At 37.6% G+C, this 15723-nt stretch overlaps 1 protein-coding gene across 1 annotated transcript in view; it reads left to right on the forward strand.

Annotated features, from left to right (window-relative positions):
• The window catches only part of Atg17 (autophagy-related 17), a 90070-nt gene that overhangs the window by 13867 nt on the left and 60480 nt on the right, over positions 1-15723 (forward strand). Inside the window, exons 4-5 of the mRNA XM_089096997.1 lie at positions 9741-9867; positions 14868-15084. Coding sequence (XP_088953123.1) covers positions 9741-9867; positions 14868-15084 — 344 coding nt within the window. The remainder of the gene's footprint in view (positions 1-9740; positions 9868-14867; positions 15085-15723) is intronic.

Raw genomic sequence — 15723 nt, forward strand, 5'->3', positions numbered from 1 at the left:
AGCCTCAATGTCGATTTTTACTTTTATTTGAAAAGTTAAACCATCCATTTTATAGGATTTTTTTTTCTCTTAGGACTCATTGTGAGTCTCGCTGCTGCTTCTTTTCTAACCGCAGATTTCGTTTACGATTCGATATGATCATCCCTGTCGCTAAACGCAGATTTCTTTGTCCATTATTTTCATTTGGGATTCGTTCTGATGCTTTTGGGAATCGTTGTGATGCTTTTTGTGGCATGTTTTTTAGCCGCAGATCTTGTTGCGCTTCATTTTCATGCATCATTATTTCAGAAAATTTTCCATGGCTTTTCCTTTCGCTGTTTGTGTTTATTTAAATCATGTGTAAATTTGCATGAAGTCATAGAAAGCAAAAACATGTCTTTCCCAGCTTTTCCCCAGTTGTTATGTTTTTGGTTTAATTGCATTGATATATAATTCAGTAACAACCAGGAATGTACCAATGTATTTGCCCTCTGAAATAGCTAAATAACACATTTGAGATTCTGACCTAAATTCAATTCCTTCTTCCTGTATCCTTTAGAGATGCTAAATAACACGTTCCTTATTCCATTGTCATTTCTGAAATATCTAAATTGCGCTATAGCCTATTAATCGCGTTATTCTTTAGTTTTACGTTATATTTTAGTTTACAATTCAATTTGATTTGTGTTGTTCCTCGTGCATTACCTTTTTCTTTAGTTGTTCACAATTATCTGTCATCTTGTGTAATTCTGCATGTGTCATTGATACTAAAAATAATTATTCATTCCTGTTTATCCTTCATTGACTCACAAATATTTTGTCTGTTTTTCGGATTCCGTCAGTTATGTTTTATGTACATTATGATGATAAAGCTATGCATACATGTACAGTTTATATGTTTGTTGCTACCAAAGAACTTTGGTGTTCACAGTCAATATTTTGGTTTGGAAAATGAAGGGGGGGGGGGGGTATTAGAGTCATTTTCCTGTGATGATGGCTGTAAAATTCAGGTGATTTTTTTTACCCAATTTGTTTAATTTTTTGGTGTGGGCTGCTTTGGATCACTCTGCTGGATGGATGGCGGTCCTATTTACCCTCTTTGTACACATGTATGCCAAACGAGTATGTGTGAGTATTTGACAACATAATGACACATCGACGGAGGGTTTTCCCCTCTCCCCAGATCAATACGAAGGACAAAATAGTCTCCCCCCACCAAAAATAAAATTTCTGGCCTAAAGGTTTGATTTTTTTCAGAATTGAATCCTCAGTCCAGAACAGTTTTTTATCCCTCCCCCCTGAAGTGTCATACCCTGGCGCATTTTGTTTTGCAAAAACATTCCAGTGTTAGACCGAATAACTAAATGTATTAAAATCTACCTTTATTTGAATACAAAAATAAGCATGTTTAAATTTAGAAAAGTATTTAATTGCCATAGTTGTTGCAATTTTACGCATCAAAATTTTGTATTGTATACTACTCCCGAAGAAATCTAAAATGTGTTTAAATCTCTAAAAATGTGTTTAAAATGTCTAAAATGACTTTTAGATCATTTGATTGGATTTTTATGTCCTGTTTCCTCTATTTACGTGTGAAGACCTCAAAGGGGATAATGGCCTTACTCGTGAATGAAATCTTCATGCTTGTTTTTAGTCAACACCGTTGTTTAATCATATTAATTTAAAAAACTTTTTCCACAAAATAAGTTTTTCAAAGAAAAGTAAAGAACTCTATTAAACAAAAAATTAGCAAAAATAAAATCAAATAATCGAGCAAGCGTGAAACTACCACAAGTCAGCATCGATAAATAAATGAAACCCAAAACATAATTTGGGCGCAAAACCCCTATGCCTTCCCAAGGCCAGAACAAAATTTGAACTTTACTGAAAAAATATAAATGTTTTTACTTTTATAACTTTAATAAATCAAATAATATTAACCCTTTGATTACTAAATATCAGTATATGTATATTAAACTGACAATGCACATTTATTTGTATATTTTCAGTAAAGTGCATATTTTGTTCTGGCCTTGGGAAGGCATAGGGGTTTTGCGCCCAACCTATGTTAATTTCTGCTCTCTTTGAGTTTGACTCGGTTAATTATTGTAATTTCTGTTCGTTTTGGATTTCATTTATTTATCGATGCTAATTTGTGGTAGTTTCACGCTTGGTAGATTATTTGATTTTATTTTTGCAAATTTTTTGTTTAATGGAGTTCTTTACTTTTCTTTGAAAAACTTATTTTGTGGAAAAAGTTTTTAAAATTAATTTCTGTTCGTTTTATATTGACATAGTCTTTTCAGGTAAAAAGAAAATAATACTTTAAATCTCTTCTTTTTTTAAGACTTTATAGTTTGGCCGGCAAAATTTTGATTGGATGTGTTTTGGAAAATGGTGGGCGTGAGAGCGGCTTTAGTCGCTATCCAATCACTTTAAACTATTAAAAAAGGCACTAACCCTTTCAATTTCCAATTGAATGAGCCCTTTTGAAGTTTCTACGACAACGCTTTCAACAAAAACTTTATATGACCCAGGGCATAACTTACAACCGTTGCCCTGAGGGCTGTGGGGGAGGGGTTGTCATCCTTAAAGACCTAATTTCCAAAACTTTCAACTACGTTGAGTAAAATGACTATCTAAAAATTTGGATTGGATGTGTTGGGGGAAAATGTGGGCGTGAGAGGGGGGTTAGTTGCCCTCCAATCACTTTCGACTATTCAAAAGGGCACTATCCCTTTGAATTTCAAATTGAATGAGCCCTTTTTGAATTTTCTACGACAACGCCTTCTATAAAAACCTTATATGCCCCCAGGGCATAACTTACGACCCTTGCCCTAAAGGCTGTTGGGGAGTGTCCTCCTAAAAAACATATTTTCTATCTGGAAATCAACTACGCTGAACAAAATGGCTATCTCAAAACTTTTATTGGATGTGTTTGGGGTAAAGGTGGTTGTGAGAGGGGGGTTAGTTGCCCTCCAATCACTTTCGACTATTAAAAAGGGTACTATGCCTTTGAATTTCAAATCGATTGAGACCTTTTTGAAGTTTCGACGACAAAGATTTCAATAAAAACCTTATATGCCCCCAGGGCATAACGTTTAATCCTTGCCCTGAGGGTTGTGGGGGAATGTCCTCCTCAAAAACATATTTTCTATCTGGAAATCGACTACACTGAACAAAATTGATATCTCAAAAATTTGATTCGATATGTTTGGGGAAGAGGTGGACGTGAGACGGGGGTTCGTTGCCCTTCAATCACTTTCGACTATTAAAAAGGGTACTATTCCTTTGAATTTCAAATCGAATGAGCCCTTTTTCAAGTTTCTACGACAAAGATTTCAATAAAAACCTTATATGCCCCCAGGGCATAACTTATAATCATTGCCCTGAGGGTTGTGTGGAGTGTCCTCCTCAAAAATATATTTTCTATCTGGAAATAAACTACGCTGAACAAAATGGCTGTCTCTAAATTTTGATTTGATGTGTTTGGGGGAATGATGGGCGTGGGGGAGGGGCTAGTTGCCCTCCTATCACTTTCGACTGTTAAAAGAGCACTAGCCCTTTGAATTTCCAATCGAATGAGCTTTTTGGAAGTTTCTACGACAACGCCTTCTTTAAAAACCTTATATGCCCCAGGGAATAACTTAAAACCCATGCCCTGAGGGCTGTGGGAGAGTGTCCTCCTCAAAAACATATTTTCTATCTGGAAATCAACTACACTGAACAAAATGGCTTCCTCAAAATTTTGATCGGATGTGTTTGGGGAAATGATGGGCGTGGGGGGGGGCTAGTTGCCCTCCAATCACTTTCGACTATTGAAAAGGGCACTAGCCCTTTGAATTTCCAATCGAATTAGCCTTTTTTGAAGTTTCTACTATAATGCCTTCTATTAAGACCTTATATGCCCCCAGGGCATAACTTAAAGCCCTTGCCCTGAGGGTTGTGGGGGAGTGTCCTCCTCAAAAAGACATTTTATATCTGGAAATCAACTGCGCTGAACAAAATGGCTATCTTGAAATTTTGATTGGATGTGTTTTGGGGAATGATGGGCGTGGGGGGGGGGGGGCTAGTTGCCCTCCAATCACTTTCGACTATTAAAAAGGGCCCTAGAACTCTCGATATCCAATCGAATGAGCCCCTTTTGAAGTCTCTACGACGACCCCTTCCATATGAAGTGCCCTGATCTAAAGGAAAAAAATAATAAAGGGTACATTGTTCCAACATTGTTCTTATATGCGTGGTGTGGGGGGTGGGCGTGTATATGATGGGCGTGAGGGTGGGCTAGTTGCCCTCCAATCCTTTTGACTATTAAAAAGGGCACTAGCCACTCCAATTTCCAATCGAATGAGCCCTTTTCGAAGTTTCTACGACAGCTCCTTCGATACGAAGTGCCCGGGTATGGAGAAAAAAAAACACACATTGTGCCCACATCGCTCTTTACCTAATTTCCAGAACATGGATTCCAGAAAATGGATATCTCAAAATTCTAATCCGATGTGTCTGGGAAAATGGTGGGCGTGAGAGGGGCGTTAGTCGCTACCCAATCACTTTCAACTATACAAAAAGGCACTAGCCCTTTCAATTTCCAAATGAATGATTTGTGGAAATATTTTATGAATTATAATGAATATTTTGTGGAAAAAGTTTTTTAAATTAATTTCTCTTCGTTTTGTATTGACATAGTCTTTTCAGGTAAAAAGAAAATAATACTTTAAATCTTTTCGTTTTTTAAGACTTTATAGTTTGGCCTGCAAAATTTTGATTGGATGTGTTTTGGAAAATGGTAGGCATGAGAGGGGCGTTAGTGACTCCCCAATTACTTTCAACTGTTAAAAAAGGCACTAGCCCTTTTAATTTCGATGTGAATGATCCCTGTTAAAGTTTCTACGACAACGCCGTCCATAAAAACCTTATATGCCCCAAGGGCATAAATTACAACTCTTACCCTGAGGGCTGTGGGGGGAGGGAGGGTTTTTCAGCCTTAAAGACCTAATTTCCAAAACTTTCAACTACGTTGAATAAAATGGCTATCTAAAATTTTGATTGGATGTGTTTGGGGAAAAGGTGGGTGTGAGAGGGGGGTTAGTTACCTTCAAATCCCTTTCGCCCATTAAAAACGACACTAGTCCTTTGAATTTCCAATCGAATGAGCCTTTTTTGAAGTTTCTACGACACCGCCTTCTATAAAAACCTTATATGCCCCCAGGGTATAACTTATAAACCTTGCCCTGTGGGTTGTGGGGGAGTGTCCTCCTCAAAAATATGTTTTCTATCTGGAAATCATCTACGCTGAACAAAATGGCTATCTCAAAATTTTTATTGGATTTGTATGTGGGAATGATGGGTGTGGGGGGGGGCTTGTTGCTCTCCTCCAATCACTCCAAATGGCTATCTAAAATTTTTATTGGATGTGTTTGGGGAAAAGGTGGGCGTGAGAGGGGGGTTAGTTGCCCTCAAATCACTTTCGACTATTAAAAAGGGTACTAGTCCTTTGGATTTCCAATCGAATAAACTTTTTTTGAAGTTTCTACGACAACGCCTTCTTTAAAAACCTTACATGCCCCTAGGGCATAACTTAAAACCCTTGCCCTGAGGGCTTTGGGGGAGTTTCCTCCTCAAAAATATCATTTCTACAAAATGGCTATCTCCAAATGGCTATCTAAAATTTTGATTGGATGTGTTTCGGGAAATGGTGGAAGTGAGAGGGGTGTTAGTCGCCTTCCAATCACTTTCGACTATTAAAAAGAGCACAAGCCACTCTAATTTCCAATTGAATGAGCGCTGTTCGAAGTTTCTACGACAACTTCTTCGATACGAAGTGCCCTGCTCTAAAGGAAAAAATAATAAATAATACATTGTGCCAACATCGTTCTTATATGCCCACAGGGCATAACTTAAAACCCTTGCCCTGAGGGTTGTGAAGGAGTGTCCTCCTCTTTACTTAGTCCCCGTTTCTTGTCTCGTTCTCGAGTGTCCCCGTTCTTTACTTAGGCAGCGCGATCGTGCTGCCTATGATTTATACAACAACTTTCTATATAAACCTTATATGCCCCCAGGGCATAACTCACAACCCTTGAACTGAGGCTTCTGAGGGGGTTATCATCCTAAAAGACCTAATTTCCAGAACATTCAACTACGTAGAACAAAATGGAAATCTCATAATTTTGATTGGATGTGTTTTGGAAAATGGTGGGCGTGAGAGGGGCGTTAGTCGCTATCCAATCACTTTCAACTATTAAAAAAGGCACTAGCCCTTTCAATTTCCAATAGAATGAGCCCTTTTGAAGTTTGTACGACAACGCTTTCAATAAAAACTTTATATGCCTCAGGGCATAACTTACAACGCTTGCCCTGAGGGATGTGGGGGGAGGGGTTGTCATCCACAAAGATCTAATGTCTAAAACTATCAACTAAATTCAGTAACATGGCTATCTAAAATATTGGATCGTATGTCTTTGGTGAAATAATTTGTACTAGAAGGGGGTTAGTTTACCTCCACTCCTTTTTAAATATTGTACTAGCCCTTTTAATTTCAAGTCGAATGAGCCCCTTTCAAATTATCTACTACAAATATATCAATAAAAACCTTCTATGCTCTAGGGTATAACTTATAATCCTTGCCCTGAGGGTTGTGGGGGAGTGTCCTCCTCAAAAATATATTTTCTATCTGGAAATCAACTTCGCTGAACAAAATGGCTATATCAAAATTTCTATTGGATGTGTTTGGGGGAATGATGGGCGTGGGGGAGGCTAGTTGCCCTCCAATCACTTTTGACTTTTACAAAGGGCACTAGCCCTTTGAAATTCCAATCGAATGAGCTTTTTTTGAAGTTTCTACGACAACGTCGTCTTTAAAAACCTTATATGCCCCCAGGGCCTAACTTAAAACCCTTGCCCTGAAGGCTTTGGGGGAGTGTCCTCCTCAAAAACATATTTTCTATCCGGAAATCAACTACGCTGAACAAAATGGCTATCTCAAAATTTTGATTGGACGTGTTCAGGAAATGATGGGCGTGGGGGGGGGGCTAGTTGCCCTCCAATCACTTTTGACTATTAAAAAGGGCACTAGCTGTTTTAATTACCAATTGAATGAGCATTTTTTGAAGTTTCTATGACAACACTTTCTATAAAAAACCTTATGTGCCCCCAGTGTATAACTTACAACCCTTTCCCTGTAGACTGTTGGGGAGTGTTCTCCTTAAAAATATATTTTTTATCTGGAAAACAACTACGCTGAACAAAATGTGTAACACAAATTTTTGAGTGGAGGGGTTGTGGGAAATGATGGGCGGGGGGGGGGGGGGGCTAGATGCCCTCCAATCACTTTCGACTATTTAAAAGGGCACTAGCCACTCCAATTTCCAATCGAATGAGACTTTTTCGAAGTTTCTACGACAACTCCTTCGATATGAAGTGCCCGGTATAGTATTGATAGTGTTGCACAGAGGCCAAACGATTCAAAAAAAATGTACATTTTCAGGCACATACACAGGAGTGTATTTCTGGGTCGGGGGGGGGGAATAGACGCAACTTTTCCAAAAACATAAAAAAGTAAAAGATTAAAGAGTTATAAAACACTGTTAGAACCTTTCAATACTATAAAATTACTTAAACATAATTAGAATGTATCTCATCTTGAACGTATATTTCAGCTCGAGAAATTAATATTTTTCTGTTAACTACTACCAAACCCGCTTAGGTGTGGAAGTTTTCCCAAGCCTCTGAAGGCTTTAGTTTGGTGGAAAGAAAATTTAGTTCGAGGCAAATGCTATACTCTATTTCTTCGATAAGGTATCAATTTTTATAGTTGCTGTTTAATGTTGAAGGGGATGACTCTAAATTCAGTAAGACTTTCAGGCTATATTTTTAAAAGCAAGAATTGTTGTATCCTATTTGTGCATACAGGTGCAGGTCTTGGTAGGAGGGGTAAGAGATCATTTCTTGGGGGATGCGAAAAAAGTACAGAGAGAATTGCCAAGCTGTAATTTTTCTTAAAGAAGCTCCTTTTGAGAATGTTAGAGTTGGGTATTTCCAACTTTAAGATTTGACTTGAGAATCTGCTTCAGATGTGAACACAAATTTAAAACACCGAAACACAAACGCAAAAACTTTAAGATATAAATGTCGTCAATAGATATTTCTTATATGAAGAAATTTTGAATTTGCACTGAAAATCAGGTGCTTGACGTCTTTTCACCTGGAAAATCTCCCTACCCCGCGGAAAAGTTTCTCCGGATAGCCCTCCCTCCAACTGAAAAACCCCACGTTCAAAACTGAGCAGCCACACAGAAAGTAAAAAATGGGTACCCTTAAATGTCTCTCAGATGTCCTAAGGGGTAACACAAGGACCGGATGTCTGGTGTTTTAATGAAAGTTAACAAGCTTTTTTCAGCAACAAAGTTAAAAAAATTAATGGAATCAAACAGTTAATCACATTTTTTGCGCAAAAATTCTAATGAAACAAACCAGATCAGTAGGCAACGGTCTAGTACTGCCTATAGTAAACGACCATAAAGCTTCAATGCATTATTATTTATCTTTTTTACCATAGACACTTCATATGGAAGGGGTAATCGTATAAACTTGGAAAGAGTTTAATCGATTGGAAATCGAAAGTTCTAGTGACTTTTTTTTAGATCGGAGTGCAACCAGCCCCCCCCCCCCTGGGTATATTTATTGGACCTTTCTTTCTATGATGTACCAAATGGTTATCTCAAAATTTCATTCAGATGTCTTGGGGAAAGGGGATATGGGAAGGGGTTTAGTTGCCCTCCAATCTGTTTGGTTACTTAAAATGGCACTTATATTTTATTGTTTGGTTGAATGAGTCCGCTCCCGATCTTCTAGGGCCCTTGGTTTGATACGATCATATCTGGGGAAAAAACAGCAAAATGTTTGTTTAACACACTTTTTGGCAAAACATACAACATTCCAAATATATGTAGATGAGAGTTATAAACCTCTTAGAGTAGGGTTCACTGATCGTTTTGTAATTAGGGAGAGGGGCAGTTGAGATGCCTCAAAATGTGTATTTTAATGTGAAAACTTCCTAACTCTCATTGAGCCTTCAAACAAATACAGAATTAGTTTTAAGGAAGGGAGGTGGACGTAGAAATTGATATATAATCCATCTTGATTCCAGGGAAAATTTGTGGTCTACGCCGTTATAATGAAAGTAAAGAATAACATCAAACCCCAAAACGAGAAGAGTTTATTCTGTATAGGACGGGGGGTGCCCCCTCCTCATCCTTAGCCTTCCCCTCCTGGTCGTAGAAACTTCGGAGAATGCTCAATTGATCGGAAATTGAGAGTTCTTGTCCTCTTTTTAAAGTCAAAAATAATTGGAGACCATCAGCCCCTGTCTCAGAACCGTTTTTGATATCTGGTCCTTTTGTAATCCCTTAGGACATCTAATCAACATTTTGAGGTACCTATTTTTTAATTTCTCTATGACCGCTCAATTTTGTGTTAGGGGTAATTTTAAGTGTGGGCGGGGAGGGGGAAATGCTGGCCCCCAAAAATCAATCAAAAATTTCCTTCTGCTATGTTTTGATTTGTTAGTGAGTTTCGCTCACAATTTTGGTAATATTTTTTTGTTAGCTTGCAGAAACACAATTGTTTGTAGAGTTGTTTCTAACAATTTTATGTAAAAAAATGGACACAGGCTCGCTCTGAATTTTTTTTCAGTAAAGTTTTCTGTTTTTAGCTTTTCTTCAGCTCTGGCCTATAAAATAATTAGCCTTCTAACTTTCATTTAGGATGGATGGCAGCTGTAGCCAATTTGGAGGATTGTGTTTCCAGTTTTCAAAAGCAACTTGAAAATGTGCAGAGTCATCTCGAATCATACCCGAGCTTGCGAGATGAATTCGATACTGCCATACAAAGGTAGGTTTTATTAAAATATGCAGTCATCTCAAATCATACCCGAGCTTTTGAGATGAATTCGATACTGCTATACAAAGATAGGTTTTATTAAAATGTGCAGAGTCATCTCGAATCATACCCGAGCTTGCGAGATGATTTCGATACTGCCATACAAAGGTAGGTTTTATTCAAGAGGAGAGAATGTATAGTTAAATATTTTAATTTAGTTTTGTGGATAAAGAGCAGCCCTCTACATTTTAATTAAAGCAAGCGGATATATTGCCATGAGCTAAATATTTAAGCTCAGGGATGGGACAGGTATGAGACAGAAAAAGAAGCTGCCATTGTGCCATTGTACTCAGGCAGGAAGGATGGGGTACATAGACAGGGAGTAGGGCTCATGATGAATAAGGAAGCTGCTAAGTCTTGTTTAGGCTGGGAAAGTATTAATAATAGAATACTAATTGCTCATTTTATGACTAGAAAGTTCAGGGTATCATTTATAGTACTATAGGCCCCTGTAGAACCGACTGATGGAGATACTAGTGACTCAGATGAATTTTACTTACAGTTACAGGAGCAAATAGACAAGGTCCCAGGTAGAAATATGATGTTATTACTGGGAGATTTTAACGCCCAGGTGATTTATTGCTCATATAGAAAGTTCAGGGTATCAGTTATAGTAGTATACGCCCCTGTAGAACCGACTGATGGAGATACTAGTGACTCAGATGAATTTTACTTACAGTTACAGGAGCAAATAGACAAGGTCCCAGGTAGAAATATGATGTTATTACTGGGAGATTTTAACGCCCAGGTTGGTAGAAATAAGGATAGATGGTATCCCAGCTTAGGTAAATTTGGTGTAGGAAAAGAAAACAGTATTGGATACAGACTTTTGCAATTTTGTAGGTATAACAATCTAGTTATAACCAATACGGTGTTTGGTCATAAAATGGCTCATAAGCTAACATGGTCTTCACGTGATGGTAAGACAGCAAGCCTTATTGATTATATTATAGTAAACCGAAGACTGGCAGGATCAATACAAGATACTAGTGTATATAGGAGTGCTGTTATTGATATTAAAAGTAAAGATCACCATCTAGTAGTGTCAAGGGTTAATTTAAAGCTGAAATATCGGAAAGGTAATTACCTCCCGGGAAGTTATGAAGTTATTAGACTCCAAGATGCGAGTTTGAGAGAAACCTTCCAGGAACAGTTGAATACTAAACTTGAGACTTTAAAATTTGATAATGTGGAATTTGGTTGGAATAATTTTAGAAAAATAATTTGTGAAGTTGCTGAAGGTGTATTAGGGAAGAAAGCTAGAACTGTAGCTAAGAATATTAGTGAAAAAGCTTTATCTTTAATAGAAAGGAGAAAGGACTTGTACACGAATTATCTGAGTGATAGATCGCATGAAAACAAAAGAAATGTAAAGAAAGTGGAGAAAGTATTGAAATATGAACTAAGGAGGTGTGAAGTGGAAGCCATGGATAAAATTGCCGAGGATTTAGAAGATGCAGCTAGACGGCATAATAGTAAAATATTGTACTGGCACATTAACAAATTGAGAGGTAGTAGTCAATCCCGACTTGTCCCAGTTAAAGATAGGAATGGGGTGGCAATTAGCGATAAGGAAAAAGCTAAAGCGAGATGGGCCGAACATTTTGAGAACTTGCTTAACCGAGATAGAGTTGCAGGAAAAAATATAGAAGAGAATGAAAAAGTTTGTGATACCTTGGATGTGAACGAAGATTTGTTTTGTGAGGAGGAATTAGCAACAGTACTAAAAGGATTAAAGAATAATAAGGCTCCAGGTGCTGATAGGCTGGTAAATGAGTTTCTTAAATATGGTGGCTCTGAGGTTAGAAATAAGTTATTGAAGATTATGAATATGATTTTTGAAAAAAGGGAAGTACCTAACGATTTTAAGAAAACCTTAATTAAGCCACTTTATAAGAATGGTGATAAAAGTGAGTGTGGTAATTATCGAGGCATTAGTCTGGTCTCTGTAGGTAGCAAATTGCTTAGTAATATGATACTTTTTAGACTGAGAGATGCCGTAGACAAAGTTTTAAGAGAAGAGCAGTGCGGTTTTAGAAAAGGTAGAGGATGTGTCGACCAAATTTTCACTCTTAGGTTAACAATTGAAAAGTGCCTGAGTTATCAAACACCTTTGGTCCTCAGTTTTATAGATTATGAGCAAGCGTTCGATTCTGTTGATAGACAAGCTTTAGCAAACGTTTTATCCTTGTATGTCCTTGTATACCAGACAAATACACTAAAGTGATTAGTGCTTTGTACGAGAATAACACTGCTGTGGTTAAGGTAGGAAATGAGGTTAGCAGCTTGTTTCGTATTAAATCAGGAGTTAAGCAGGGTTGTGTTCTATTCCCCTTTATATGAATTATTTTGATGGACTTTGTTTTAAGGAGCACAGGAAAGGCAATACGAGACCACGGAATCAAATGGGGAGGAAAAAGTCTCCTGGACTTGGATTATGCTGATCATTTAAGCATCCTAGATGAAAGTTTGAGCAAAATGAATGAAGTTTTAGAGGTTTTGCGAGTTCAGGGTGCTAGTATGGGTTTGAAAATTAATGTTAGGAAGACTAAGTCACTAAGGCTAGGAATAAGTGAAGATGAAAAGGTGACGGTGGGTAATGAAAAGATTGATCAGGTGGGCAGCGTCACTTACCTTGGTAGTATTATTAGTAAAGATGGTGGGAGCAGTGAAGATGTTAAAAATAGAATAGCCAAGGCTCAGGGTGTTTTTTCACAGTTAAAAAAAGTCTGGAAGAATAGGAAGATAAGTCTGCAAACCAAGATTAGAATCTTAGAAGCTACTGTGATGAAAGTGGTCAAATATGGCTCTGATGGGCGCTCCGAAAAACGGATGACGATATGTTAGGTGTCTTCAAGAGAAATTGCTGAAAGATTATTCTGGGTACCCGGCTGACTGACTGTATTTCAAATAATAGGCTCTACGAAAAATATGGTTCAATACCGCTCTCTAGGTCTATAATGAAAGAAAGGTTGAGGTGGTTAGGGCATGTTGTGCGGATGAAGGATGACAGATTGCCGAAGATTGTTCTTTTTGGCCAACCATATAGGGCTAAACGGAAAGCAGGTCGTCCCCGTCTGGGGTGGGAGGACGTCATAAAGAAAGATTTAAAGGAAATGGGAACTTCGTGGGCGAGTGTAAAAAGGGAGGCTTTGAATAGATTGAGGTGGAGGAGGAGCGTGCGTAGCTGTGTTGGCCTCAGGCGGCTTGGTGCTGCGATGAGTTGTCAGTAGTAGTAGTAGTTGTAGTAGTAGTATAAAGTCCCAAAATGTCCCCAAATTTACTCCCGTCCCTACTAAACATGAAAGATATTGCAAGAGTTTTGTTCTAAGTTTTGTTGAATTGTATCATAGCCACGAAAACTAGTCATTAATTCAATTTTTTTTTTTTTTAACTAAGTTTAGACTCATTTTATTTATGTATTTTGTACTGACGTGAACATCGCGATGACAAAATTTTTGATATGATATTGTGTACTAGTGCTATTTTTGAAACGAAATTCAAATTCGACAACCATGCTGTGAAAGAAATTTTTTAATTAAATTCTATTCTATGTATATATGTTTTGGTATATTAACTGTGACGTTATTGTAGAGCTTTGTTTTTTTTTGTAGCAATCCGAAAGAGTATTTTCCTGTACATAAAATTAGACGTCCATCGCAGTATTGGAAAAAATGAAACCTCCTTGATTAAATTGCACACAAATCAAGATATCTGAAACGCGTTTTTACTCATAAAACTCCCTGTTTCCCCCTAAAATAAGCTTGGCCCTCGTGCAAGGGCTTAGATAGTCTATATCAGCGTTTCTCAAGCTAGAGTGCCTCCTTCAAATTGTTAAAAATTAATTGATTTATCTGATGACCGTGTAATATTAAATAATAATTTGAGCCTAATTATTTGTTTGATCCATAGATCCTAATTTTTTGTCCATGCTTCTTCATTTTTCTAAGTTTAGTGTTTTTTGAACAACTATATTCCCCTTGTTTGTAGGATTGCAACCTCTCTGAAGGTCCTCCAACGTCCACTCCGAGAGGGTCGCGTCCCTCAGACTGAGAAACCGCCACAGTCTACGACACGAACCACACGGTCTACGCCAATTATGTGTCAAAATTATTTACAGAATTTGAATCTATTCTAAAAATGCAAAGTATCTGGTACTTAAAGATCACTGAAAATTTAGATAGTTGTTTCTTAGACAAAATATTTTTTTAGTATTTAATCAAACTTATTTAGCAGATCAAGCAAAAGAAATAGGTTAATAATTTGACTCTCTTCAGTACTAAGACCTCTGATATCCACTAATATGACCTTGAAAATCGTGTAATTTTACCCTGCAGTTATACAAATTAAACCGATTTTTAAATTAGCAATGCCGGTTGCAGCATTTTGCGGTCTGAAGTCATCCCACTCTTGTCTGTAATGTGGTTGTGTCCGAGGTGCGAATATTTACTTGGAGTACAATAATAAATGTTGTTGCAGTAAGTAAGCACAGTAAACAATTCCAATAAAAGTCCAAATGTTTTAGCTTCACACCCGGAACGCTTTGTCAATAAAAGAAAAAGAAAGGTAAAAAATCAGATGAAACAAAATAACAAATAAATAAAGAGATGGCAAAAACATAAATGCTATACAAACAATAATGATAACAATAACGTATAAGATTATAGTTTTTTTTCGGCGTAGTGTTTATGTTTTTTTTTCCATCTTTTTTTGTATTTTTAATTTGTTTCAGCTAGTTTTTCGTATTTGTTTTTCCTTTATTTTTGCCCGTTGATAAAGGTTTCCGGGTGTTGATGTGAAATGTTCATTTTTGCCATAAGTGTGACTTAATCACTAGAAAAAATCACCAGAGAGGAGAATAAATCACCAAAACCAATAATAAATCACGGGGTGTGGCATCCCTGAGTGTGGCACATTATGGTGCCCTTTTTATACAAGGCTCTGTTTTTCAGTGTTGAGACTGCCTTGCAGAATTTAGACAGTGTACCGTTAGTGCCATCTTTGTTAAGTCTGTCGATTTCGGATGCAGCTTCAGTTGATAGTGGTGTTGACCAAACATCAAGCCTAGAAAGGCAGAAAGTATCGCTTTTACAATGGCTAGATTCCAAGGATCCTAAGAATAGCTATATTTCACAGCTTTATGACTATGGACTGAAGCTTGTAGTTCAGGTAGGTTTATTTTGTGTTATTGGTGTGAATTCACTTACAGACATGAGTGCTGGAGAGCCAGGGGTCAGGGTCATCCCAAATAATTGCTCCGTATGATCAAAATATCAAAGTTTTTAAGCTGAAATTTTTTTTCCATCTACACCCCTACCCCCTCGAAAAATGGAAAGTTTGCACCCATCCTTTGTGACGTTAATTTCAACATCATCATAGGCAGCGCAATAGCGCTGTCCAAGTAAAAAACGATGTTAGCACAGTGTATTATTTATTTATTTATTTGTTTCTTTGGACCAGAGCACTCGTCCATCGAAGGAGTTGTCGTAGAAACTTCGAAAAGGGCTCAATCGATTGGAAGTTCAAAGGGCGCGTGCCCTTTTTAATAGTTAAAAGTGATTGGAGGGCAACCAACCCCTCTCTCGCGCCCAACATTTCCCCAAACACATCCAATCAAAATTTTGAGATAGCCATTTTGTTCAAAGTAGTTGAAATTTCTGAAAATTAGGTCTTTGATGGTGACAACCCCCCACAGCCCTTTCCACGGCAACTAACACCCTTTTCACGCCCACCATTTCCCCAAACACATCCAATCAAAATTTTGAGATAAGGACTGGAAAAATGGTTCAAAAAGAGCTCATTCGATTG

Source organism: Artemia sp. Qi Xiang Cuo, chromosome 11, assembly GCF_049724085.1.
Source record: "Artemia sp. Qi Xiang Cuo chromosome 11, ASM4972408v1, whole genome shotgun sequence".
NCBI lineage: Eukaryota > Metazoa > Arthropoda > Branchiopoda > Anostraca > Artemiidae > Artemia > Artemia sp. Qi Xiang Cuo.